General features: G+C 35.2%; 1 protein-coding gene across 3 annotated transcripts in view; it reads right to left on the reverse strand.

Annotated features, from left to right (window-relative positions):
• LOC124367773 (target of rapamycin complex subunit lst8) overlaps window positions 1-9767 on the reverse strand; it is a 30141-nt gene extending 20374 nt beyond the window's left edge. Inside the window, exons 1-2 of one of the 3 annotated variants that reach the window (XM_046824879.1) lie at window positions 9745-9767; window positions 3603-3726 (exon numbers count right to left, since the gene is read on the reverse strand). In XM_046824879.1, coding sequence (XP_046680835.1) covers window positions 3603-3725 — 123 coding nt within the window. In that variant the 5' untranslated portion in view covers window position 3726; window positions 9745-9767. Of the gene's footprint in view, window positions 1-3602; window positions 3727-9302; window positions 9476-9744 lie in introns of those variants that run through there. The other 2 variants (XM_046824878.1, XM_046824877.1) reach the window with 2 other exon arrangements.
• Between the last annotated feature and the right edge of the window lie 17521 nt (window positions 9768-27288).

Genomic DNA, 27288 nt, shown 5'->3' on the forward strand with positions numbered 1-27288 from the left:
ACATATCTAACTTATACCTAATAACTTCACAACTTTATTATCAATGATAGTTTTATTACAATTAAAGAAAAAAAACATATATTTATCTTCAACACTTTAAGTTAGTTACTGGTGTGGGGAGTTACTAACATAGCCACCCTGTTTTTAATATTGGCTGAATTTTTTATTTATGTATACATAACGTATTATTTTGTTCATATCTGCAATAAAAGTATGGTAATTAAAATGATAATTGGTTATGGTAATTAGGTATAAATAAAATATAATTGATTTATTTTCTGGCTTTTATTTATATACATATTAATGCAAAATGGTATTAACCAGTTATTTCCAGTGATATTTTTGGTTGCATCTTCTTTGTTTCAAGGTTTGTACAACTTGAGAACATATTGAGTTGGCAGGAGTAGCCTTTGTTCTCATTGTGTAAAAACTTTCCCATTCTTTGCCTAAGCATATATGTGCATTCATAAGATTAAAAGTTTTCTAATCAGTTAGACGCCCCAGGAGGGTAGGACATACCTTCCAGTTGAACCTACAGAAAAAACCGGCCACAAAAATCTGGACATCCTTATAGAGGTATATCACTAACTGCAAATGTCAAGATTCTGGAGTGCAATGGTAGATTGATAGGCCTAGTTTATAATGGGAGTAGGTGGGGGGGGGAGTGTTAAGTGCTGTTGATAGCCTAAACATAAGGGCATACCATCCCTTGCCTGCTTTGACTGGATACAAGACTGAGATTAATGTCCAAAAACCTTCCTCATAGATCTTGACAAGAGGCAGCCTCCACTCCCAACCTTATCTATCCAGAATATCCTGTCACTCCAGAAGCAGTGCAAAAGTCCTTTTAGGGCTGTGTGCAATTTCTAGGTTTCTTGTTCTAAGAGAACAATGTCGGTTCTCTTGTTGGTTAGACACATCACTTTTATGCAGTCTTTTTTAGTTTTTTGGGCATATAAACCCAAAATGGGCACCTTCCACAAAATGGAATTAGCATTTTGACAACTGTAACTGTGATCAACACACAATACTGATTTTTTTAATTATCAATGAACTTTGTAAAAAAGTTTTCTTTGATCTCTTGTTCTTGACTTATGAGCTATGAGCATCATATATCTTCTTTTTGTCAGTATTTATTGAAAAATGGGATTGGAATAAGCATCTGACAAAAGAGTGAATTAATATCCTCATTATTTGACTTTAACACCAATGCTAATAATAATTATTATATAAAATTTATTTTCCAAAATATCCGTGTCTCTGTATTTACTTTTATTTGTATTTACCTGTAAATTTTCTCTGATCAACCATATTTTGATATTAGTGTTTATCACCACAATGTTCAACATTTTACTATCAAATCAATGATCCCAAACATCCAATGTTTCTGGACTATTGGCTAATGCCCTTGCAGGTCCTCTTACACCTGACAGGCCACCTCTTAAAATGTTGTGGACCACTGTTCTTACATTTCTCAGAGATTCTTGGCTGGACATTTCAAACCAGGCTCAATACTTACATTATTCCTTTTTCTAGGTTTGCCATAATATATATAGTTGGTTCCTGTAAATTATGTTCCGCATCATTACTGAAATCACTTTGTTCGTTCAGCAATACTTTGCCTGGGTTGGCATCAGAATAATATATTTCACCTTCAGTATGCGACCCATCCACGGTAGATTCGTCATGAAACATCGTACGTACGTGGGACTCAAAACCATCAGATATCACATTCATGGATCTGCTAGTTGGAGGACATTTTACTAGTCAATTCAATAACAAGCTATCTGGTATATGGGACCTACAATGCGCCACTCCATAAATGAGCGATCCGTTACAGGAAACGGGTAGGTTTTAGATAAGAGGTGTGGAAATTGAGTAAGCTATTGCGCATTTTGGGAAGGAAGGTGGTAGAAGTTATTAAAACAGAGAATGACATTGACCAAATAGATGGAAATGACAAACAGAAATGAACTTTTTCTAGCATCTCGAGTGATAGGCTTTACTAATGCTCTGCCAAAATGTTGACCGTTTCTAGTAAATATATTAAAAAAAAGAACTTAATTATCACAGCTCATATAAAAAATATTTATTCATCTCATCTACTTTTAGTTCAGGAGTAAGACTAAAATGCTTTATTTATTAACTTTGTAAAATTCTCTCAGAGATGATCATATTCTTTCGGTCGATCAAATAATTACTATTTTTGATCAAAGAATTATTTTCTCGCTTCCCAAATCAGTCTGTTTATAATATTTCTAATATTTTTGAATTCATTTCAGTCAATTGTCTTCTATTCCAATGTTTATTTCTAGGCTTGTTCTTTTCTTTAGCGATTCTACAAATTTCATCACCTCTCCGCTGGTGCTTTCCGTTTACTCACTACTGTTTTACAAATAATTGAGGAATGCTCGTCAAAGATCTTTTGTGTGTTATTTTCATAAATATTTCAATGTTGTTAACACCCTCAATATTTTTACATACTTCCAGTCAACCATAATTCCTGCAATGGCTCTCTCTGAGTCAAATTTTTAAAAGTCACTATATCTTGTTTTGCCCTCTCACTTTCTTTCTTGTATATAATACTACAATAAACAAATTTATGGTTTTCATCCATGTTCCTTGCTGATTATTTTTACAGTAAAAGCATTAATAATGCTGATCCACTCAATTTCGGTGGATTTTCAACTATTATAAGGTGTATCAAAGTAGCGGAATCGTCTATCACTTTAGTCAGTTCTTTGGTCAAAGTTTGTGTCTCTGAGCATCTTCAATAGCTAGATCCACATAGAATGAAACCGAGTTGAAACACAGATATACTTCACCTTAAGTGGCTTGTACACAAAACGAACTCCCAGTCTAATTCCTTTCACCTTTAGTATCACACAAAGATACCCAATACCAGGGACCACACAAGTACTGCTCAAATACAATGCTGTCCCTGACACGAGCGGGTCACAAAAAAGCATTGTGTACTCTGGGTTTTGATATTCTAGAAGGTATATCTGGTGAAAGCCAGGTTTTGATAACACGAAACACGTCCAGATCAAAATCACGGACAAGTGGACAAATCTCATCAAAATCTATGCTCATAGATCTCATGTTCAAATGTGGATCATACCTTATACATGAAGAGGGTATAAGACATGTCTTTATCTGTGATTTTAAAGTTAACAGCACAACTTCTTCTGATTAAAAAAGTTAAGGTTATAATAAGAGACATATCGATGCAAGCCTGGGTTGTGGCAGTGTTGCCAGCCGTAGAGGAAGAATCACTAATGACTGGATAATCGATAGAATTCAACAATCGAGTGATCATTGCTGCTCATCTTTACTTCTCATCTATATTCCTGAATATTTTACTTTCACGATTTAAATTAATACGTGTTTACACTATGCCACAGAACGTGAGCAAAAATAATAATAAAATAAAAACATGTAGAACAATCGAACGCAAAACGTCGTCACATCGCCTAATACTGAGAATCAGCTGATATGACAATGTGGCAACGCCGCCAGGTGAATGAGCAAGTAGGGTGTAGTAACTGCCCTAACGCAATATATCTCTTACTATAATCGGAAATGTTACTCAAAAAGGATACAGAATCCGCATGTTGCAATGTCCTGGTACACATGCCGGTATGAGCCTGCCATAGTTTGATCGTGTGATCATAGCCTCCAGTTGCCAGAATCATGTGGTTACTTCTACTCCCGCCTTCTGACATACTGTAACAACATTTTTCAAAGTTAATCCAAGTATTAAATCAGCCTACAAAAAATATAATGTAGTAAAACTTGTAGTTTGAAATCTTTTAGTGACCACCAATGTTTCAGTTAGCTAAAACTGCCAATACATATTTCACCCAAAATACAAAGCTAAAATTATCCAATTTTGTGAATGTAAAACTGTAATATTTTATAGATAATTAAATAGGCTTTCTAACAAAACCAGCATATGAAGCAATTTAACACACTGGATTATATGCTTGGGTCCCCTTAAGCATGAGATTGTTTAGTTTCACAACCAGCGCTCAAAACGTTCCTCGAGCATTGGTTTTTCTCACCAATTTATCTATTTTCACCATTGACAGCCAAGTGGTGTCTGGCTCATAATATAACAGCATATGTTTGTTAGTATCAACACTGGGAGCTACAACACACTAGATGTTTTGGAGCCATTCTTGGTTGACTGTTGTCTGGTCACTTCCAGTAACACAGATGGAGTGTTTTTCTCGTGAAACATTACAAGAAAGTGAGATTATGACTGCTTTAGACTTTAATGTGGTTTTAGATTCTTATACAATTTTGAGTTCACAACTGATAACATGGGAGGTTATCAATTCATCTATAAGTTTTTCATTGAAGACATTGAACAAAACCTTGTATTGAACAGTTTAGTTTCCTAGATGTCACTTATCTATTTTATCAATAGTTTTTTGTAAAGATTTGCGTGAACTGTGTTGTAAATTTGTGTAAATATTTCAATACGCTAGTTAAATAATACAATAAGAGTATGAAGAAATCATGTTTTATTGATGATAAATTTTGTTTTATATGCATTGAATAAAGTGATTTATTTAAAGGGATACACATGAATTTTTTTTGCTTGAAAATAGGTAAGTTTAGAAAATTATTTACTTGTTAACAATATTATTAAAGAATTAAGTGATAGGCCTATATATAATTTAAAGAGGATAATGTAAGGTTTTCAGTAAATATGATACTTTTAAGGTAATATTTAATACTCATATTAAGAAAAATCCATACAATTTGTAAAATTGCATTCTAAAGTTTTATACTAGATTCCTAAATAGGTAAATAATTATGACCTTATATAAATTTGTTATTTAGAAATAAATTTGTAAGACGTGTAACAATTCTGAAGCTTACCTTAAAATTGAATATGAATAAGATATTTGGCTTATTTAACAAGCTGCAATATAGTACGTGGCTACCACCACAATCAAATCAGGATACCAAAATTACCTATTAGAAATACCTACACTATCAAATACAAAATAATTCTAATTATAGCTATTTACAATAAATTATTGCCAGCTCTCTTTAATGTATCGATCGAATAACAATATTGTTCCAAATTCACTCAGGATTAATTAGGCCTAAGCTAATTAGAAGTAAAATTTATTGTAAAAGTAGTCTTAAAAATATGACATGGTATTAGTAAAGGTAACGGCCAGAGCAGCTAATAAAAATATCAACGTTATTAATGTATTTTGCTCATCTTCCTGAACAAAAATATATATTGTATTAGGAAGTGCAAATCACAAATCACTATGTTTTTTAATAATTGAAATGTAAAGGTCAATTTGTGGTTATATTTGTGTGCTGTGCTTCTTGTTATCTATGATTTTCAGTGTTATCTGCTCCCGATTGCTGATCTGAATGTTGTGGTCAGAACAGCTTAGTACAGCATCAACAAGCGTCCCGTACCCCTGTTCGTTGTCTCACAGATAGCCATGGTAGTCATTACTCGCATTACTTTAATACCGTCAATTAGTTATTAAAATTATTTATATGTTTGTTTGTGGATTACGTGAACAGATACAATATTAGGAAAATTATTGATTCCTTTTTAAAATTGGTCATTATGTTTTTTCAGAATGAGAGTATGAGCTCATCATGTGTTATTTTTAAAAAGAGAAAAGCTTTTTTCATGTGATCGGAATTTACCATATGGTATATAAATATAAATGTTACATACATATTAAATAAGAAAGTTATGGTTACGTTAGTTTTGCTTATTTATTAAACCTGTGTTTGTTTTTTATACTATTTATTCGTTTGTAGAAAGTTTTGGTTCAATCTGTTCTCATTATTTTCAAATTTATTTTTATCCACACCGGTAACGTGATTCCATTATTAAACCTATTGCGATCGTCCTCCTAAACAAAACAACATAAGGTTTTATAGGATAAAAATGACAAATATGGAATTTTAGAGCGTTACAAGTGGAACTACCGTTTGGTACAAGATAATTGGTTATTGGTAGTTATGGTTATGGAAATTCACAGTATTATTATTTTGTTTTGTCAAGTTTCGTTTCCAAGCTAGCAGTAATGGCCGAAGATATTCATGATCAGACCATCTAGAATTTGATGATGAAAGATGATGCTGTAGCCAGAGGCACTTGTGTCAGGCTGATATGAACATGTATTCTTAGAAGGTCTAAATTAACATAAAACGTGTTTTATTATATTATTATGTGTTGTATTTATAATTTCCCTTATTTCAGCATTATTGTTAATTTACATTTCATGAAGGACCATGAAATTAAGTGTAATTGGCATACCAACCGACCTGCTGTAGGTAATCTCAGTCAGTATTTGTACAGAAGAGAGGTATAGTTTTTTGGAAAGGATGCTTTCAACCACTTCTTGAAAACAGTTAATCATTGCTACTCAGAAAAAAACATATAGTTTCACAACTTTCCTATTATTTTTGTTATCGTTATGGTTCCTTAATTTATTTATGATATTGTTACTGTGTGTATTAAACTAATTATTTTAGTATCAAACACGATTGTTATTATGTCTATAGATCTATAAATTACTATACGTTGATATCAATTGATAGTATTTGATATACATTATTGTGTATTGATGATTATACAAATTAATCAATATAAAAACTGGTTCCGCTTATCATACTCTGCCCCAATGAAATATTATGTAGTCTTGTGCCACTCCAGCCATTACGTTCACAATTATCCATTACATAATTATTATAAGGTCTTAGGTGGGCTACAGTATAATAAGCGGTCACCAACATAATTGGATGTTGATTATTGATTTTAAATATCGATACTATCGAATACAACATTTGACCTATTGATATCCATAATTTTATCAGTGCAAGCTTTCTTTATTTAGATTAGTGAGGTCATTACCAGCTGTTGTTATTTCGTTTATGTAGTAGGTTAGTGACGACAAGAACAATGGCGATGAATATGCAAATATTGGTTCAACATGTTTTTATAAACAAAGAAATCTTTAAAAACTGGTCTCAGAAGTATCTTGCAGAATATATGGATCGATGAGAAATTATGATTAATGGTGGCGATACATTCGAGCATTTTCTAAATGCTACCAGAAGACTCATACAAATGTGGACAAAAGGATTAAAATACTTAATACTTTCTGATAGTCAGGCTGCACTAAAGGCACTTGATACCTGTTTGTTGGACTCGAAAGCAGCCTGGGAATGTAAGAATGCTCTATCTGAGCTGGCAAAGAATAACAGAGTAACAATCGGTTGGGTGCCGGGTCATGAGGGCATTCATGGAAATGAAAAAGCAGACATCCTCACCAAAAAGGGAGCGGAGTCCATAATGGTGGGGCCTGAGCCAGGTTGCGGGATAGCCTTCTCCAACAGCAAAGCTCTGGTCAAAGATTGGAGAAAAGAGGATAAGAAACATTAACTGGAGTAGAGCCTCAGGATTAAGACTATCCAAAATGTTTATCTCTCCTTAAAGGATGGGCAGCTCTCTTGGATCAGAATAAGGAGGATATAAGACTGATATTAGGGATGTTGACAGGACATGGCCCCCTAAGCAAACATCTTATGAGGGTGGGCCTTAGCCAGACTGACGAATGTAGACTCTGTGAAGAGGAGGAATCAGCAGAGCATATTTGGTTAGATTGTCCTGCCATCTTAGAAACTCGGAAAAGATTCCTGGGAGCATATCTCCTCAGCCCCAAGGACATCAGAGAACAGGAGCCTTCAAATCTGATTGGTTTTTGCAAAAGTCTCGGACTTTCAGGACACAGAATGAAAGTAAGGGAGGCACAAAGGTCCTTTTAGGACTAAGCGTGGGGACAAACTGACCTTTTCCCTCAGGAAAACAAAATGCTATTAAACATGTCTACCCTGTGAAGTAATAATTAGTACTACGCAGCTCAAGAGTACTTTAAATAAAACTTAGTTATTTTATACAAATAAAAAAAAAAATTAATTTCTTTTACATATAAAAATATAGCTTCTCTATATTAACATTTTTAAAGCCTAAACCTTTATTGAATTTGACATCATTGTTCAAAATTTATTCAAAGTATAAACGTGTTTAGAAATAAATTCAAAACTAAAATCATATGTTTTAGTTATTGGCAGCAAGAACAGTGACGTACATGTCTTCTTTGTTTCACAAGCAGTTACGTTTATCCTAGAAAATAAATAAGGTAAGTAAATGTAATTTTTTTTTGTAATTATATATTATATTATAATATGTAAATTAAATTAATACTGAAAACTAGCCAAACCATATTGCTCTTTCAAATATCTATTAGCCTTCATTATTTGGTTCGACATTTTGCTTTCACCTTTAAATGGTCATGAATATCAATGATTCTATATAATTCGATAACCATCATCCGTTGTGTTGGTGGCCCCTTATTATACTGCAGCCCTAAAACGTATTAAAAGCTATACTACACAACTTCCCTCCAAGCATGCTTTCCTTGCTAATGATATATATGGTAATTTATTGTTTGGGTAATTGTCACATTAACGGCCGGAGCGGCAAAATACAAATTTCGCGTTATTAACTTATTGGAATCGTCCTACAGAACAAAACAATATAAGGTTTGACGGAGTGGAAATGAGAAATCAAAAATGGAAAAGTTCTAGAACATCAAAAATGGAACAACTTTTCAAGCGCGGAGCAATATTTCCATGTTCTACATCCACATCGGGCATCACGTGACCTTTTGTGACCATGATTCAACCTCGTGATGACGTTATCGGATGTGGCGCTATCTCTGCAAACGTAAATGAAAAACAATACTGAATGAGCAGAATTTTGATCCAAATGAACAATGTTTTTCATAAAATTTTGAGCTACAAATTAATTAGTTGTTATCGAGTTGAGACAAGTGCCTCCGGCCATCAGTGTGGGCTTCAGGAGCACCTTTCGTTTTATTGAAAAAAAAATATATTTTTTGTAATTATTTGTGAAGTGCCTGATAATGGAATCTTTGGTTCACAGAGACCTTGCACAAAATAAAAATTATATTGGAAAATGTTGTATTCGTTTATACTAGTGATAGTACAATAAACCTTTTTTCCAATGCTCCAAGATTCTACATACCATGTTATTGGTTTAAAAACTGGGTTATCAAGTTAACTTATCATGTGATTAATGCTGGACACCAGAGTTTGCTTGTGATACAGTGAATAAATTAGATAAAGAACTACTACACTTTAGAAACAAATAATAAACATGTATTTACACTTATCTAGAGGTTAATCTAAAATAATTTCATAGAAATCCAGCTTTATATACAAACCTGTAATTATAGTATAAAACAAACACAACCTATTTGTTTACCTTTTTCTAATGATCAACAGATAACCTTACTAACAAGTGACAATTAATTGTCAACTGACTTTTGATACTTGTTTCGGTATTTGTGCATTTGATTTCAGTTTACGTTATTATTTACATTGCAGCCAGTGTTGCCAATGCAAAAATCACAAAGAAAAGTTGAACACGTACAATTTTACTCTTTGTTGAGATATATCATTTTACCACTTTTAATTACAGTGTTTCTGAAAAATTAATATTACATAACGAGAAATTATACAGTAAATATTATATAAAGTTTGTGTCCGTTTTTAAACATGCAATGAAGTCCGAAATAGGAGTACGTGAGTTCTGCCTGCATTTTAGTGAAGAAAATAAAATAATTTCTTATATTTGTAACTGGTTGTGTACTTTTTAGAGAATACCTGTAATTTCAGCTGTTCGTCAGCTACATTATTAGACTGGCAAGAAATTCTGCAAGTTTTATGTCTGATTTAATGCAAGTCTGAACAGGGGCACAACCTCTTACGAGCGTTTGGGTCGGACGTAACTGGAGAGCAGTGTCGACAAAATTAAACTGTCAGGTCTATACAGATCCCTCTGCTCGCAAATGGTTTCACAACCAGTGTTAATTTGATAAGTGGAAAGCAAATGTTTGACAGTAAAACGTTCAAGTTTATAATCAGTACCGAGATTACTTAAAGTATGGACAGATTATGAAATGATTTTTTGTAGCAATTGGTGACAACAGCTGTCGTAGATACTTACAATACTGTATATAGTGACAGTTCTCGCGATTAAAATTACGTACGTTCATATTACGCGATAACACTTGCTCAAGTTCTCTCGTAACTTTTCCCGTCAGTTGAAACGAGGAAGAAATCATTTACTTTATACACACGATTTTTATTTGTTGACATACTATTTATAAGAATATTTTATTCTAAATGACTGAAGACACTTTCTTATAAGTAGTCTCCTGCGGCCATGACAAGGGTATCGTGTGACAGAAATTTTGTTCAGTTAGGATAATCTGTTCTGTAAAGCATACTGTGGTAGATATTTTTGTTCGAGTTGTAATCCGTTTTATAATAATTACCTCACTTTTATTTACAACTACAAAATATTGGGTGTTTGGTATTATTGTTATTTTATTTTATCATAGCACGTTTTATACTTTTCTGTGACGAATTTATAATCGCAGTTTACTATGTTTGCTACCAGATAGAGCGCAACCAAGTACGCATTGGATGCTATATCTTCTCATATACTGTTACATAACCAAAGGTCAGTACACTGCAAACCAAGTCGGATATACAACTCAAAATAATAATAATAATAAAACACGTAGTTTAAACAGCTGCTGTCTATGTAAGTGGTTTGTTGTTGAAGTCCTCGATGCTAAAATACCATGTATTTCGTGTTTACCAAAGTTCTTGTCTTCGTACATTTAAAGCTGTTAGTTTTATTACTAACTGCTCTGCCAGAGGAACTAGTTGGTTCGCAGATCACAGTGCCCAAGACTTTCGACCTAAGTCCACATCACGAACTTGATGGTGATTACGAATATTTCGAGAACTACACAAAAAACTCAGGCATACAATATGGAACCGTCGGTCTGAAAACCAATTTAAATCAGAATTGTGATTCTGTTTGGACCGAGTGTGGCCCTTGCGAGGTTTGCGTGTATGGCGTTTGTAAGCCCATTACACTTAATGGCGTGTTTGATCAAAATTGCTCATTAATAAACACATGTGAGGAAAACAATACTTGTGGGGACAATCAGTGCATTCCATCGTTTGGCAAGTACGTGTGCATGTGCCCTCCACAATGGTTTGGAGAAAATTGTCAATACTCAGTACAGAAAGAAGGTAAGAAGTATAGAAAGTCTATAATCTTTGTTTAGGTTTGTTTTTGGCGATGGAAGATTTGTGAAGGAAACAATGAACACTATCTTTCGAGATCTTTAATTGAGTGTTCTCAAGGGATAACTAATCCAACATGTGATCCTCAGGAGAGGTCACTTGTTGATTGCCGACTTATAGCTTCTATTGAACCTACACTGGGTGCAAAAAAAACGATTTGTCACTTTGATTTGGGCAATCCGACTGATGCACAGGGGCGTCACACTACTAACCGAAAATGTTGAGATATGGTGGTAAAAGGATGAATCGATGTCTAGCCTACTGTGGAGAATGACTGTCTCAGTGGGCGGGGCTATTGTGATGCTGAAGGCGGTTACTAGCCTAAACATGATGATGTACCTTCTCCTATCTGCATTGGCTAGAGGTGTTTTGGGACAGAATTAAACTCCCTCTTTGCCAAGATGAAGTCACAAATACAGTTCATGTGACTGATGAATAGAGCCCGCTATCTCCTCATGGGATCTCAAAAGGAGGTCATACTTTCGTGAATATCCTGTCACTCCGGATGTAAGCACGAACGGTCTTTTAGAACTAAGTAAAATTATGGGTGTTCTGAGCTTCTTGTCTTACGCGCCTAAGTGAACAAACACGCTAACAAATGTGTACGATCTAGAAATAATCAAATCGTAACAATTGTTAATCAACACAACAACAACAACAATTGTTGTGACAATTGTCAGTTTGTATGAAGTATATACAGTGACAATAGAGATAATATTCAACGCGATTTTTGTGATTCCTGGCGAGTCTCAGAGCTTTGATGTGATTTTTTTTAGCAGAAATAGCTTGTAGTTGTGTACGGTTATAGTATGCACCCGTTATAAAGCTAATTTAATTTACTAAGTTCTCATATTTCCAATGTTTTAAGATGCCAAAATCAAAACTTACTTTTTTTAATTATTTAGCGTAATCGCTTGGTATTTAAAGAATTTGTTTTTACGAAAGCATTGGGTCTTATAGCAGTTGCATCATAGGTCTCAGACATTATAAGGCATTTGTGCCTTTCTTCAACTTCAATGCAACGTGATATTCAAGCACCAAAATCATTAAAGGTACACTGGATTTTCTTTCTCAGAAATTAGGCGGTATCCTCCCCATCATGTCTTCTCTAATCGTTGGTCTTGCGAGATAAGAGATAAACAGTGCTATGCAGGGCGAATAAAAAGTCAGGACTCCCCTTATTTTGTTCTAAAGTTTATATAAGGAGATATCCTTTAGGTTGTGGTGCAATGTGGAAAGTTTCATTTGGTGATTTTGAAAAGGTTTTTGTCCCCCAAAAATACGGGATTCTGGTGACAAAAGTTTTAAATGTAAACCCCTCTCAAATGACTCCTCTTTTTGAAGAGCATAAACACTTAAAGAATGGTGAATACCAGAGATCGCTATCTCCTTCCCATTTTATAGAATAATAGGTCGTCGAAATTGTAATTGAGTCTTTTCACTTACATTTTTTGTTGTTGTAAAGTTACAGTCTGCGTGAAAACCGGTTTATTGGTCGTTTGCTTTCTAAATCAATTAGAAATGCAATAGACGAAGTATCCAATGAAGATTAGAGATTTTACTGATAAGAAGTTTATTTGCAAAGAGAGACCGGGCTTTCCCGGTTCGAAATACTGTTTAGTACAAACAAGTCCCTTCTTTGTTTCAATCTAGTCGGAACAAGTCACACTTTTAGAGTGGATATTATCCAGTGGATCAATATTATCCAGTTGTATTATTATTGTATGGTTACTGTTTTGAGAAATTGTTGTGTGTTTTATATAGTGTTATTGCATATTTTGAATCGCTTTGTCATTCCCACATTTAAAAATATTCTTAATTTATTAGTGCCTACGAGTAATAATGTCCCGTACTCACGACAATAAAGTAGAAATTATATTTGTTTTCGGGGCTTCGAATCAAAACACTATCATGAGGTAGAAAGGCGGTTTAATGTTGCATATCATGATATACCTGTGACAAGGAAATACTTTAGCAATAGGTTTTCGAGTAACTGGATCCATTTCAGATACTCCACGCTCAGGTCTACCTCCTTTAGGCGAAGACAAACATTTTGAAATTGTAGCTCCATTTATTGAAGATCCGCAGCAGTTCACCAGATCAGCAGCAAATCTTTGTGACATTTCTCAAGGGTCTGTGGTACGCTTGCTGAAAAAATAAAATAAGCTTGTACATAAGTTAAATGAAGACGATCCAAACCGTCGTCTACAATTTTGTGAGGAAATGGAAGCACTAATTTCTACTCGTCCATTGTTTATTTGAAACGTTATGTTCAGTGATGAATGTGGTTTTTTATGAGGCTGTAAACAAACACAACTGCAGGTACTGAGTTGTTTTCCGTGAATACTGCACCCAAATATCCAGAAAAAGTAAATGTGTGTGCTGGGATTTCGGAAATCACGTTTTAGGAGCATTTCTGGTAATGGGGATCTTAATGGAGAACTATTTGCTAATGTTACAAGAATCAATTTCCCCCGCAAACACTACTGCTATTAGGGAAATGACCAAGAATTTGGTGATGACATCGTTCACTTCCAGCAGGATAGTGGTGGCCCATGTACATTCTCACAGTGCTGTACGACATTTCCTGGGAACTCAACCAAGTGGTCAGTGGATTGGTAAGCGTGGTCTAATAGAATGGCTGCGCGGTCTTTAGAATTTACATCTATGGATTTTTTTTAAATGGAATCACATTAAATCAATAATTTACTAAATATCAGTAGAAAACGTCGGAGATTTAAGAAACAGGATTGTTGAGGCCTGCAACCAAATATCATTTCAGATTTTTCTAAACGTTTTCTACGCTTGTCCTAATGCCAAATAGTAGGAGGACTTCAGTTTGAGCTTTTGATTTGACTAGTCAACGTGCTGAGTTATTAAAAATATTGTCCTGTTAACTCTGGCTATTATTTTGCATGGGAAATAGATAGTGATCTCTAGTTATCACAATGTTTTGAGTTATTATGATTTTCAAAATGAAGGGTCACTTGAGAGGAGCTTTCATTAGACATTTCTTAATTGCCCCCAAAGTACCTCACTTTAGCGAGACACAACAAATTTTAAAAATCACCAAATAACACTTCCTTTCCACATTGCACCAATACCCAAAGTTTAAGGATATTTCCGTATTAAAACTTTAGAACAAAATAGAGTGGTAGGGGTTCTGAATTTTTATTCGCCCTCGTACACAACGTCCCAATTATTACACAACGGATTTTAAACTTATATCAACATTAAAACATGTGATTTTAACATTATTTAAACACAGAGGGGTCGTATTGAAAAATATTATAATTAGGAGACCTAAAAAATGAACGAAGTAGTTTCAATAAAATCAAATTGGCACACTCTATATATACGGCCAACTGTAGTTACACAGATTGGTGCTTAAATAATCGGTGCTTTAATTGATCGGTGCTTAAACTTTAACATGATCGGTCAAACTACCTATGTTTACATTTACGGTACTTTGGTATTATACCTACCGACCACATCCGTATTGGTGGAAAAGAGAGTGTTAAACGAGATATATACATAAACAAACGGCAGTTTGTCTACAATTATTACTGTGCCAACTTCAATTTCTGAGCTTTATGTATTGCATTACGTAATCTGAAATTGAATTTAAGTACCATCCCGAGGGATGTTTTACTCTATTTAACTTGCATTGTGGGGTGGTGCCTAGGACTCCACCGATGCCCGTACTGATGGGCAGGGTCATTACTGACCGGTAGGCTACTATCTCGAGCTAAGATAACTTATCATTAACAAACACTTGTACAGCACAGCAAAATGAAAGTACGCCATTATAACAGCGACGCACTTTCAAGACAACGTTAGAGTACTATATAATAATTAATTGACAGTTGGACCTTGTTCAAGCATTGGGTGAGAGAGGGTTTTGAGATGGGTTGATTCCTAATCTTTTTCGACAGTAGATTGTTCTACACTTCCCTGGTAAGCAGATCAACTGAAATCTCACAAGACGTTAACTGTCGGTGTGCGGTCGTTATAATACCAAAGTACGTACGTTTGGGCATTATCCAAAACCTCTTTGTTCCAAAAGTGTCGTTTTGGATCACGTGACAGAGACAGATTGTAAAATTATCTTTTCTGAGTTGTTGGGGGTTGACATTTGAGGTTAGGGTTGAAACAAAGGTTATAGATTCGTCTGAGCCAACAGGCGAGGTTGTCTGATAAACCAATTTTATATTACTCCCCAAACAGAGTTTTACGAATTTTCAAGTCTACCACGATTAATATGTCCGGATAATTACAAATCGGATTAAAGAGAACATGCTCTATTTGTAATATTTTGAAATAACTGTTTTGTGCCACCAATCAGTGTCCAAGACTCGACCGTCTTATCTCTGTTTTGTTCTAGGAGATAAGATTATATCCAGGGTAATGGTATTCTACAGTCCCCACACGTTGCCTCTCGAACCAGCAAAGGTGTTGGTGACGTGGCTCGATAGTAGTCCCGGATCTGGCGATACCCAGGTTGTCTATTCAGTAGCCTCGCCAGACTATATTTACAGAAACAAAATAATTTTTGGTCGATTTCGATTCAATCTTCGTACAAACCCGTTGACCACCTGTTTGTCACATTTTGAAGACAAATTCAAACAGTACTGCCATTTTCTACCTAACGGTAAGTTGGTTACTTAATATTTTATGCTTTACAAAAAATTATACTACGTGTATGAGTTTGCAAAAAGTATTATTGCCACAATTGAGGATACTTCTGGAGTACTGAGTATAAAAGAAAATAATGGTTATGAGCATTTTTTTTATTATATATAAATAAAAGTGTTTAGTGACCTTTTACAATTTCTTCAGCCGTCGAACAAAATGTGTGTAATGAAGCATTTTTAATTTGATATTCCAGTTAAACTAGCCACATATGAAGTGTTTCTTACTTCTCACTGGACCTGAAGATACATTTCTAATTAGAAATAATATGACGTGACCAAAACTACCATTCAGAAAATAAGCACATACCTGTACATCCACTAAACAGTGTTTATTCTTACTTCGCGTTAGCGAAGTATATCACTCAAGGGACTGAAAAAATTTATTCCTGCCATTTTATATATCCGCTCGATATCTCGAGAACAAACTGGCTATACATATGAAATGTTGCATGAATCTTAACTTACCGGTATATATAGCTTAAGTGAAGTGTATATATACACACAATAAAATTATATTTATATAGATTTATATATTTTATATATATATATACACTCACAATATAAAATTATATTTATATAGATTTATATTTTATTATATATATATATATATATATATATATATATATATATCAACAAAATCGAGTCCGATGATGGTTCAGGTCACTGTGTTAACGAACATTTGGAAATTGATCTTATGGGTAACCATGATGACAATGAAAAAAGTGTGTTAACAAAGTGATTACAATCATACGTCATTTTAATATGTGAATAGTAACAGTGTAGCCTAATGAAATGAGTCATAGACTTGAAATTTTGTGAAGAATTGTGGCGTACTCCTGCTTAGTTATCTACGTACCATCGATAAGAGTATATTGCTTTTGAGACATTGCGCATTGTTAGTTTAATATTTATAACAGTCAGCCATTGTGTTTGAAAGTCAGTAAACATGCATTTTACGATTTGCAGTAAACTATTCCCTACTGATATAAGTTAATATTCTAATAAAACCAAGATAGTAGTACGCTATATAGCGTGTCGCGTAACAGAATACGCTGAGGTGAGATGCAAAATTTCAACTCTGTAGCTCATTTCATTCTCAATATGTCCTGCGGAAAGATAGACAGGCAGACAGAAAAAGAAATGTGTGAGCCTATTTAGTGATAGCCACTAATGATGCTCAGCCAAATTTTATGGTGAGAAATAATATCTCAACTCATTCTTGTCTATATAGAAATCAAATATCATGCACAATTTAAACTCTACTGATAAAATCCTTTCGATGTATCTTACCACAGACAGACAGATAGACAAGCAGAAATGAAATTTTTTTAGCCCTCACGAGTAATAGGCTTCGCTAACGCTCAGCCAATAAACCTCCCGTGGGCTATATCTAGAGACAAGCCTCTGGATATATAGACTAATTAGACTTTGACGTTCACACTGTTGTCTGTCCTAGTATAAGTGGAGAAATAAGATAAAATCTATTATTACAAACGTAAACCTTATACTAAGGGATTACAGTAGTGATGTTGCTCTTTTACTGATGCCAAAAATCTTTCGATGTGGGTTTTAATGTCAAAGCTGATTTCAGACAATTCATTCACGGTACTTTTGTTCTCGACTGAGTTCCCCTTCTTGCCCGGTTACGGTGGGAGACGTATTTTTTTCGGCACACAGAACAGAAGTGGCTACACCCCCGTGTTCAACATCACGATATTCACCACCATAGGAGAAAAACTTCAAGAGGTCTACAACAGCTTTCACGAAACCTTCGTGTACTACAGGGATTATGCAGCATATAGTGACATTTGTTTTCCACGAGACATCAGCGTGAAAAATCCTTGGTAAGTGGGAAAAAATAGGCGTGTTTGATTGTCAAGCTCCCAACACATTCCACATTTCCTCAACACTACACTAGATGATGTCATGACTCACTCAATTAGCAAAACTCCCTTCACTCGCCTAACCACTCTTCTATACAGGTGCGTTTGTAATAAGGGATAGGGCCGTCCTTAAGATGAAACACTAGTCTATATTTATAATATAACCATAAAATATATTTCAAAGAAGGTGATGCACACCACTCAGGTGGATTGCTGGCCAGCAACGTGTACCAGAACAAAGTGTTTTCTTTTGTTCTTTTAGGACAAGAAGCTTTGAAATTGCACTAAGTACTAAAAGGGCCTTTTTATAATACCTTTAAAATGAGGTGTCACTTGCTAGGAGTTCCTATTTAAAAATGAAATACCCCATCTTGGGGGGGGGGGGGGTGTCAAATAATTCTTACGTCGAAAACTTCCTCAGTCGGTCGTATAAACACCATCTCCATCACTCCATCTCTATTCATAAAAAAGTTAATTAGGGGTACCCCTTCCCACCCCGGGTGGAACTTTTAAGACACCCGTTATAAATCCTAGTCTATATATATATATATATATATATATATATATATATATATGAATGTTTGTGTGTTTGTCCTTTATGGAATCGTAAACTATTTAACTGACCATTATGGAAATTTGTATGTATGTATATGTATTTTTTCCACAGAGAAAGGTTTATATACTATGCCCATTGATGTAATTCGCCACCAGGCAGTGCTGCAAAAGATACAAGTTTTCAAAGCGCCTGCACACTAAAAACTGCAATTACGAGACAGTTATGTATATTAAATAACCAAACACTATATTGAAGTTGTGATGCATACTTGTCTTGAAGATAAATTTCTGACTGAACTTAAAGTTTGAGTGTTAGACCACTTTATAATAAATTACATGATGGCTATAAACATACACAGATTTTCTTGATCGTGGCAACAAGACAAACTCGACATCGGCACTGGAAATATAATTCACTTGAACCAGAAGTGCACATACACGGGCAAAGCTTACGAAAAGCGTGCGAAGCCGCGGGATACAGCTGGTATTTTATACAAAGAAGTCAAGGGACCTGTGGATTAGCCCCTTTCCTCGAGCACGTAGTCTGTCGAGTTATATTCGGTGGTTGTGTTCGATTTAGTAGAAGAGTTTACTTATTCACCGTTGACTTTTAAATGCCAAATGACTATAAAGTTTTAACTCTTAAGAGTTAGGATGAAATTCAGGCTATTTTCGTGCGGGCTATTATAGTAGTTGCATTACGCAAGTAAACTATTTGGCACTTCAATCGGCTTCACACTAGTTGTACATTACAGTCAATCAATATATAATTATATATATATATATATATATATATATATATATATATATATATATACGTGTGTGTGTGTGTGTGTGTGTGTGTGTGTGTGTGTGTCTAATTGTCCTACTTGTCTTTCAGCATTATTAACCCAGGATATAAAGAGCCGAGTGATGTTCCTGTTGTTGATAGAGCAGTCAGGAAGGATTTGATTGATTTGTCTCCTTATGTGGATTTTAAAGAAGTACACTGTGCACTTACTACATCTGCCAAAATATGGAAAGGTATGCCTCGTGAATGTTTAACTAGTTAAATTACATTACACTTATGATGTGTAGTTATATTTGCGTTTATGACAACTACTTGAACTGTTTGACGAAGGTGTGTGTTAATATTAGTAATATAACAAAATTTAAGGATCTAATAAATAACTATATAAGTTAACTACATCCTACCTCTGAGATTGTTAATGTTAGATTAAATTTAAGGGTTAAAAATAGGTTATTAAGTTTGTCTCTATTTGGAATCTATCGAAACTGTAAATACACTTTTAATCAAAAAGTTTCTTTAAGTTAAAATTTTTGCAAACATTTTAGGCTAACAAAGCCCTGTTTTTAGAAAAATGTCATCTCAGGTTTCAAAATGGCGACTGGACAAAGTTTTCAATCTGTAATACCTCGGAAACTGGAGGTTGTATGAAACACGTTTAAGGATAGTAAAATTTGGTGGAATTTAAAACGTGTTAATACCAAGTTTATTTCGTTTATATAGATATTAACAGAATATTAAAGGATATATAGAGCGCCATTCCTCGCTTAAAATCCACTAAGTAGGGAGAAAGTGCAGTTGAGGAAGGAGCACATTTGGCGGCGTGACCTTGGCGCAGCTAAGGGCTTGTTCACATGAGCGCGACACGTCGCGCGACTAAAAGACAACATACGAGTATAACTATGGCAGCATACACATGGGGCCGCGCCGCTGAACCTGCCGCTAGTTGTGACGCGCGACTCGTAGTATACGCGTCAACCGCTCGACTTTAGCGCTGCTTCAGTTGCTTGTTTTGTATTGGAGCGTACACACGCCGAGTCCAGTAGTGATATTGGTGAGTGAATATGGAGATGGAGCAAGACCCATTTGACACCGAACGTTTTATTGATGAAATTGAAAAGAGAAGAGCATTGTGGGATCTTGAAAGTCCAGATTACAAGAACAGGGTTTTAAAGAGATCTGCTGAGTGGGAGGAAGTTGTAGATATATTTTCTAAAACTGAAAGCACAGTTGAAGAGAAAAAGCAGTTGGGTAAGTGCTAGTTTTATATTTAGAGCAATACAGTAATTTGGTAAATTTTTCATTATATAGCCTTTGGATTAACTATACCAAATACAATGTGTTTAGAAAAGCCAGAGGTATAGAAATGAAGAATATTAAAAACAAGTAACTTACAAAGCATCAGCAGGTAGCTTGAGGTGTAGGTATAGCAATATATCTATTCTTTCACTATTTCATAGCAAAAACAATATTTTTTTAACATTTTATTTTGAAAAAAAAATTGAGAAATAAAACTTCGTTTGTTGTGTTTGTATGTTTCAATAATCATTGCTATAGTTTTTGTTATAGTGAACCATTTTTAGGTAGGTCTATCCCTAGATCTGCGCAATCGACCCTCGCAAAAAAATTCATGTTTGAACATAGTCTTACATATAAAAAAACATGTAAGCTCAAACATGAAGTTTTGGCGGAGGTCGGTTGCGGAGATCTAGGGTGAGGGGGGGGGTGAGGGGTTTAAGAATAATTTGACTAAACCTCTAATGACGTTATGTGAGACAATAACTGCAACAGTTTAAATAAATTGTTTTATTCAAAAGATACATAATCAGATAACATAACATTGAAACAAGTATATGCTAAATGTCGATTGTACAAGACGAATAACAGTATTAAATAAATGTAGAAAGTCTTGTTTCACTTTGCAGGATTACAAATACATCAGAAAAGTGTCATTAACTTATTGAAGAAACTTCAAAAGCATGTACATAAAACTTATTTTTGCATTGTTATCTGAATATCTCTGTCAAGTTGATATTTTACAGAATAATGAGGGCTTAAATTATATGTACATTCAAATACTTAAAACTATGGTTTACTTCAGATATCGATTGTCTATTTTACTTATGCCATTCTGATTTCATACTTAATAATTGTTTTGAAAATAGATGTAAAATAATTTATTGTTATTAAGGATAACTATTATGATACCGCTGTGCATAGAAACTAGAAACAGACTCGTCACCACGCACAAGCCTCTATGGCCCATGTGAACTAATTTCATTTATATTATGTGTACTGTGCTTGTTTGCAAATTTTGAAATAAAATTGATTTTGATTTGATTTGATTTGACATTCTGTCCTGCCATGGCAGTTTACCCTCTTCGACAAAATACCGAGCAAATTTGTCTCTGACCTGTTTTCCATACATGTTAGACCTTGGTAAATTGGTATCATTCAATCTGATAAACGGTGCTTCATACAGAGTATCTTCAAATCTAATCCCGTCTCTTTGACGTACATAGTTGTGTAACATACAACATGCCAATATAATGCTTTCTGCAAGATCTAAATTTACATTTAAAGGTCTATGAAATATGCGCCATTTATTTGCTAAAATACGAAATGTACACTCTATGTACCTGCGCGCCCTGGAAAGACGGTAATTGAAAACTCTCTTCTGCCAAATCAGTGCATTTCCAACGTACGGGCGCAAGATGTTTTTGCTTAGTCCAAAGGCATCATCACCAAATAAAACGTGTGGTAATGGTATTTTATCAACATTTGTAATAGGTTTTGGTCCAGGAATGCTCAATTTATTTTCTATCAGGTTTTTGTAGAACTTTGAGTCTTGAAATATTGAAGAGTCATTGCTTTTGCCATATGCTCCAACGTCAACAAATAAGAAACGGTAGTTTGCATCACAAACTGCTAACAGTATGGTAGAAAAAAAGTGTTTATAATTATAATAAAGAGAACCTGAATCTTGTGGTTACACAATTCGAATATGCGTGCAGTCTATTGCACCGAGACAGTTGGGGAAGTTTGCACACTTCATAAAGTCGTCACTTACTGCTTTCCACATGTCTTCTGTCATTTCAGGTGTACACACAGTCTTCAGCTTAATCCAAATTGCAGCACAAACCTGTCGGACTACAAGAGATACAGTAGACTTCCCCAGTCTATAGTTGTAATGCAGTTCTGCAAATGAACATCCAGTAGCCAAGTACCTGTAACGAAATTAATTGTTTTACAAACTATAGTACAAATCTGTTAATTTTTGCTTTTATTTTTAGGAATTGTACTTCAAAAAAGGTGGAAAAATCTGAGAGATAGCTTTGCAAGAGAGTTGAGAAAAAAAAGGCTACGAAGTCTGGCTCAGGAGCAGTTAAGGGTACGCCTTATGTATATTTTCAACGGCTGATTTTTCTTGAAAACACTGTACGTAACAAAGAAACAACAAGTAACTTAGATTTAAGTAGTAATTCCCAGTTGCCCGAGGAAGAGGAAGCAGATACCGAGGACTTGGTTACGCCTGGACCAATTAATTCAGGAGAGTCGCAAAAAAAAGGTAAAACTAAATCCCGTTGATAAACACTTCTCGGATATATTGACCAAAAGCATTGCTGTTCGGGAGAAGCAACAACTTGAAAATACCAAGGATGACGAAGAAAAGCTGTTTTGCTTATCGTTGTACAAAGAGTTAAAAAATAGTACCCGAACAAGGACGTATACGCACCAAAATACAATTGTTAGAAGTGATTCAAAGATCTCAGGAGTTTTACCAGCCTACTCACCATAGTGCACCTCACATAGTCGCTCCGCCTCAACATATAACACATCTGTACCTCGCTATTACAACAACCCATACGGGCAAGGCGCTGCAACCCAAACCTGGAATCAAAACCCATCTGTACCTCACTTCAACAATCCATACGGGCAAGTCGCTGCAACCCAAACCTCGAGTCAAGGACCAGCTATTTCACCTGCAGAAGGTTGTTTGTCACCAAAGTCACAAAACAGTTCTGACTTCACTGAGCTTTACAACTAATTCACTTATTATTTCTTTTGATTGTTTGTGCTCATCATATTTTTTTACTAAGTTACTATTTATATTTCATTATCACATTTAATAGAAAACTTGGATCGATGGTGGACATTGAACTGTCGTTTTTAGTGTTTAGTCGTCGGTTTAGTCGAACTGGAATTGTCGTTTTTAATGTTTTTATTCGTTATTATTTAGTTAAATACGAGTTTCATTAATGTAACTAATAAAAATCTACTTATCTCAATGTGATGACTAGTTTTTTTCTTCTGGCGACACACTATCTCTCACTAAATTTGAACAGGGTTCAATGTCATGCTTGATTATTTGTAAAAGTTCGTCAAAAGATTTTATGCTCATTCTAAAGTAATTAAAAAACTTCATCCCGTACTTCCTTAAACTTGGATAAAGTGTAACGAATGCACCATGAGTAAGTCTGTCTTTTAAAATTGGATGCACCCACCACTGCCTTTGTCGTTGTTTGCGAATTTTGTACCGACGGTACAAAATATAGAGACATGTTGCCTCTTCCACTTCCATACTGGCAGTGCACTAGTTGTCGGCCGCCCGTTCTGCCGCTCATTCGGCCGCCGATTGTGTACGGAGCAATTTTTCTGTCGCGCGTAACGTCGCGCTCATGTGAACAAGCCCTAACGAGAACTGAGGCTGTGGTTTCCTAGACGCGTAGTAGATGCGCTGCAGCTTAGATGCGCTGCGGCTTGTACCTCGGTCAAAAACGCAGCCGCCGTCCAGTGGTTTCCTAAACTGCGTAGAATACATACGGTTGTGCGTAACATGACTTCACGTAAAAAGAAATAGCTGGCGGCTGCACTATTGCTATACAGTGATTTAGATCATGACATGGATATTGTGGCATTATAAGCTTCGAAAAAACGTAAACAGTGCAGTGAGATGTTCAAAAGAAGAGACAGTGATGGTGCTTACAATTTATTAGTGACTAAACATTTAATAGTAAATGAAATTAAGTTTATTCAAATCAATTGGAATAAAAATGCCCAAGAGTTCTGAGATCGTTGGCAGTTTCCAAACTGAGTAGCAGGTATCGATGGGAAACATGTCCGAATTTTATCTCCTGACAAGTCTGGAAGTCTTTTTCATAATTTTAAAGGATTTTTCTCAATCGTTATATTTACTATGGTTGATGCTAACTGCAAATTTCTCCTCATTGATGTTGGATCCTATGGAAAGGAAGGAGATGCAGGAATCTTCCAAAAGTCAGTAATGGGATCTAAGGTGTAAAACGGGGAATATTTCCCTCCACCTAAAAATTTGCCAGCATCAGACATCAAGCTTCCTCATGTTATTGTCGGTGATGAAGCATTTAAACTGGATTAAAATGTGATGAAAACCTTTCATCCAGAAACAAGCTGTGGCAGACTCCTCTAAGAGGAACTACAATTACGCCCTGTGAGAGCCCGAAAGTAACGGCAAGTGCATTTGGAATCATGTGTGTTGTGTTTAGAATCTTCTTTGCCCAATTAATTTTAAACCTGAGACAGTAGATTTGGTGATATTTGTGTGTTGTTGCCTCCAAAACATGTTAAGGAACGAGTTCATTGCTAACAACCCCCAAACTCCTACACATGTCGTTGTGGATGAGGTCCCAACAAAGAACATGATACAATTGGCTGGAACCAGCGGATTTGCCAAATCTGAAGGTTTTAAAGTGATGAGTATGTTGATGGATTACAACAGTATGTATTACAAAAAAACATTTCTCGGCGACATTTCCCTCCTATTCTAATTTTGATATTGCACAAGACATGTCTGTTACGCAGCGTATCTCAGAGTTGACTGCTCTGAAAGCAGTAAGCCAAATACGCATCCATTGATGCGCGCGTACTTGATACGTTGCCTGGGAAACCGCTTATACGAAATCCCATAAGACAAGTGTGCTGCGTCTTAGATACGCATACGCAGCGCATCTATTACGCGTCTAGGAAACCACAGCCGCGACGTTGTCAAACTTGTTTCTCGCTGTAACCGCAGCATGCCGTGACGGGTGGCAGGTGACGTGTTGTATGGCAACGTCGCACTGGCCTCTCCATATTATTGGTTACCGCAAAGTGCACACTTTCGTGGCCCCTATTGTAGAGCAACCCACACCAGTATAGTGGTGGTTTCAATCCCCCCCTCTACATCCCTCGCCCAAAACTTTTGCTAGTTTGAAGTGTACGAACGTCTCAAAACAGCTAGTGTTCAGAAGCTGTATCACAATACCGCCCCAAATGTATTGGGTTTCACTATTCACACTGGTAAATGTATAAGTTATGACTAAAACATAAATTTCAATGTAACATAATATGATACACATTATATAGGAATGGTGACATTGGCAAACAAACGTATGTTCAATTCTCATTATAATAAATCTTTACAGACGATGAGAGCGTTGACGAGAGTAAGACACCTATGATTTCTCTTGGATCGAACCAGGAATTAAAAATTCCACCTTACACTCTTAACCCCGGCAAGTACAAAGTGAAGATTACGGTGAATACAATAAATATGAAATTTAGGGCTGGTCAACTTGGGAAAAAAGCAACCAACTTTATTTTGGTAAGTAAAATTCACATGTCGATTGTTCCGAAAACTATGTCTAGTATTTTAAATCACATTAAAGACTTTTTATATAGACTTTTATCACAGCACCCAAAGTTTCAAGTTGCAAAATCTCTTGATTTGTCATAAGCCTAACAAACTATTCACATTTTCTAAAGCTAAGACGGCCTCAGTAATCTCAAGGAGGTGCGTTTTAGTAGATTTTAAAATTAGTAAATAATTTAAAATGTGTTGTTTCTTTCAGCAAATTTCGTAAACTAAATCTGACTTTTCTATTTGCTTACTTAAAGCTTTCCTGCTCAAAACTAAAAATCACCTCCAAATATAAATTTGCCTTTTTAATTTAATTTTTAACTCTAACATAAAACATTTCGTGATAATTTGGTACCACTTTGGATGGTTTGACAAAAAGTATGTTTTTATTCTAACTATGGGGACCTGCAAGTTCCAGAGGGTGAATTTCTAGATATATCTTCGTATAAGAACGGAGTATACTCTATAATGTGACTAGTCAATAATCAATACTCTACAGTTTGTATGTAAATTATTTGCCGGTGGTTTCCCACATAACCATCTGGTAGCGTTAAGTACGCTGACAATATTTCTGTCGTCTTTTCCAGCGTCACTGCTGAAGAATTGGGGATTATCTGTCATGTTTTTAACGCAGATAGATCAGTTTTTAAATTGTCAACATTTTACGTATTATTACGAGAATGTAGGAGAATGGTCTAGATAAACAGGCCAACCAGCGATACAAGGGAATGTGTACGAAACATCGAGATCCCTGACAATAACAAAAGGGGTAATAGATGAATATCGTTGTTGGAGATAGAGCGCCCCGTGGGTTGGGGCAGTTTCTTTATCTGACACGTCACCCCTCCTTACATGCGCGGTGGGTGGGCACTGTGACCCTTCTCCACTTTTCTAGTATGTTCTAAAACTTGAATGTTCTGGAGCGTTAGTGACGCCGCGAGTGAGTTGAGCTCCAGAAGTGAACTTGTTAAGTAACAAAAGTAGTGGTAATACTCATGACAGCTGGAACTGTGTTAATAATTATTACCTGTGTCGTTGTTAAATAGACTCATGTGTAAATAGATGGAACATATAGTTATTAATGGTATTGTGACTGTATAAATAAGTGAAAGTTTTATGAACAGTTCATTTATTTAAAGCCAGCCTAGTTATAAGTTTGTGGATGTTATATTATTTAGATTTATTTATAAGATAAATAAATATGTAGTAGATTCAATATTCGCCGAGTGTTTCATTTAGGCAAACCCGTAACATTATTGAATCTAAAATTCTGTTTGTATGGAATTTTGTAAGTGTGCCAATCTGTCTCTTCATCTATATTCCTGATGTGCCAATTTACCAAGTATTGCAATAAGTTTCATTTTCAATTTATTTTTGAAACTTATTCTTAAACTGCTCTCTTATTGAGTCACGTCTAAGATGCGGTGTAGTGACCTGGGGTGTGATTAAAACCTAATACAGATTAAT

The sequence above is a fragment of the Homalodisca vitripennis genome, chromosome 8 (genome assembly GCF_021130785.1).
Source record: "Homalodisca vitripennis isolate AUS2020 chromosome 8, UT_GWSS_2.1, whole genome shotgun sequence".
Taxonomy (NCBI): domain Eukaryota; kingdom Metazoa; phylum Arthropoda; class Insecta; order Hemiptera; family Cicadellidae; genus Homalodisca; species Homalodisca vitripennis.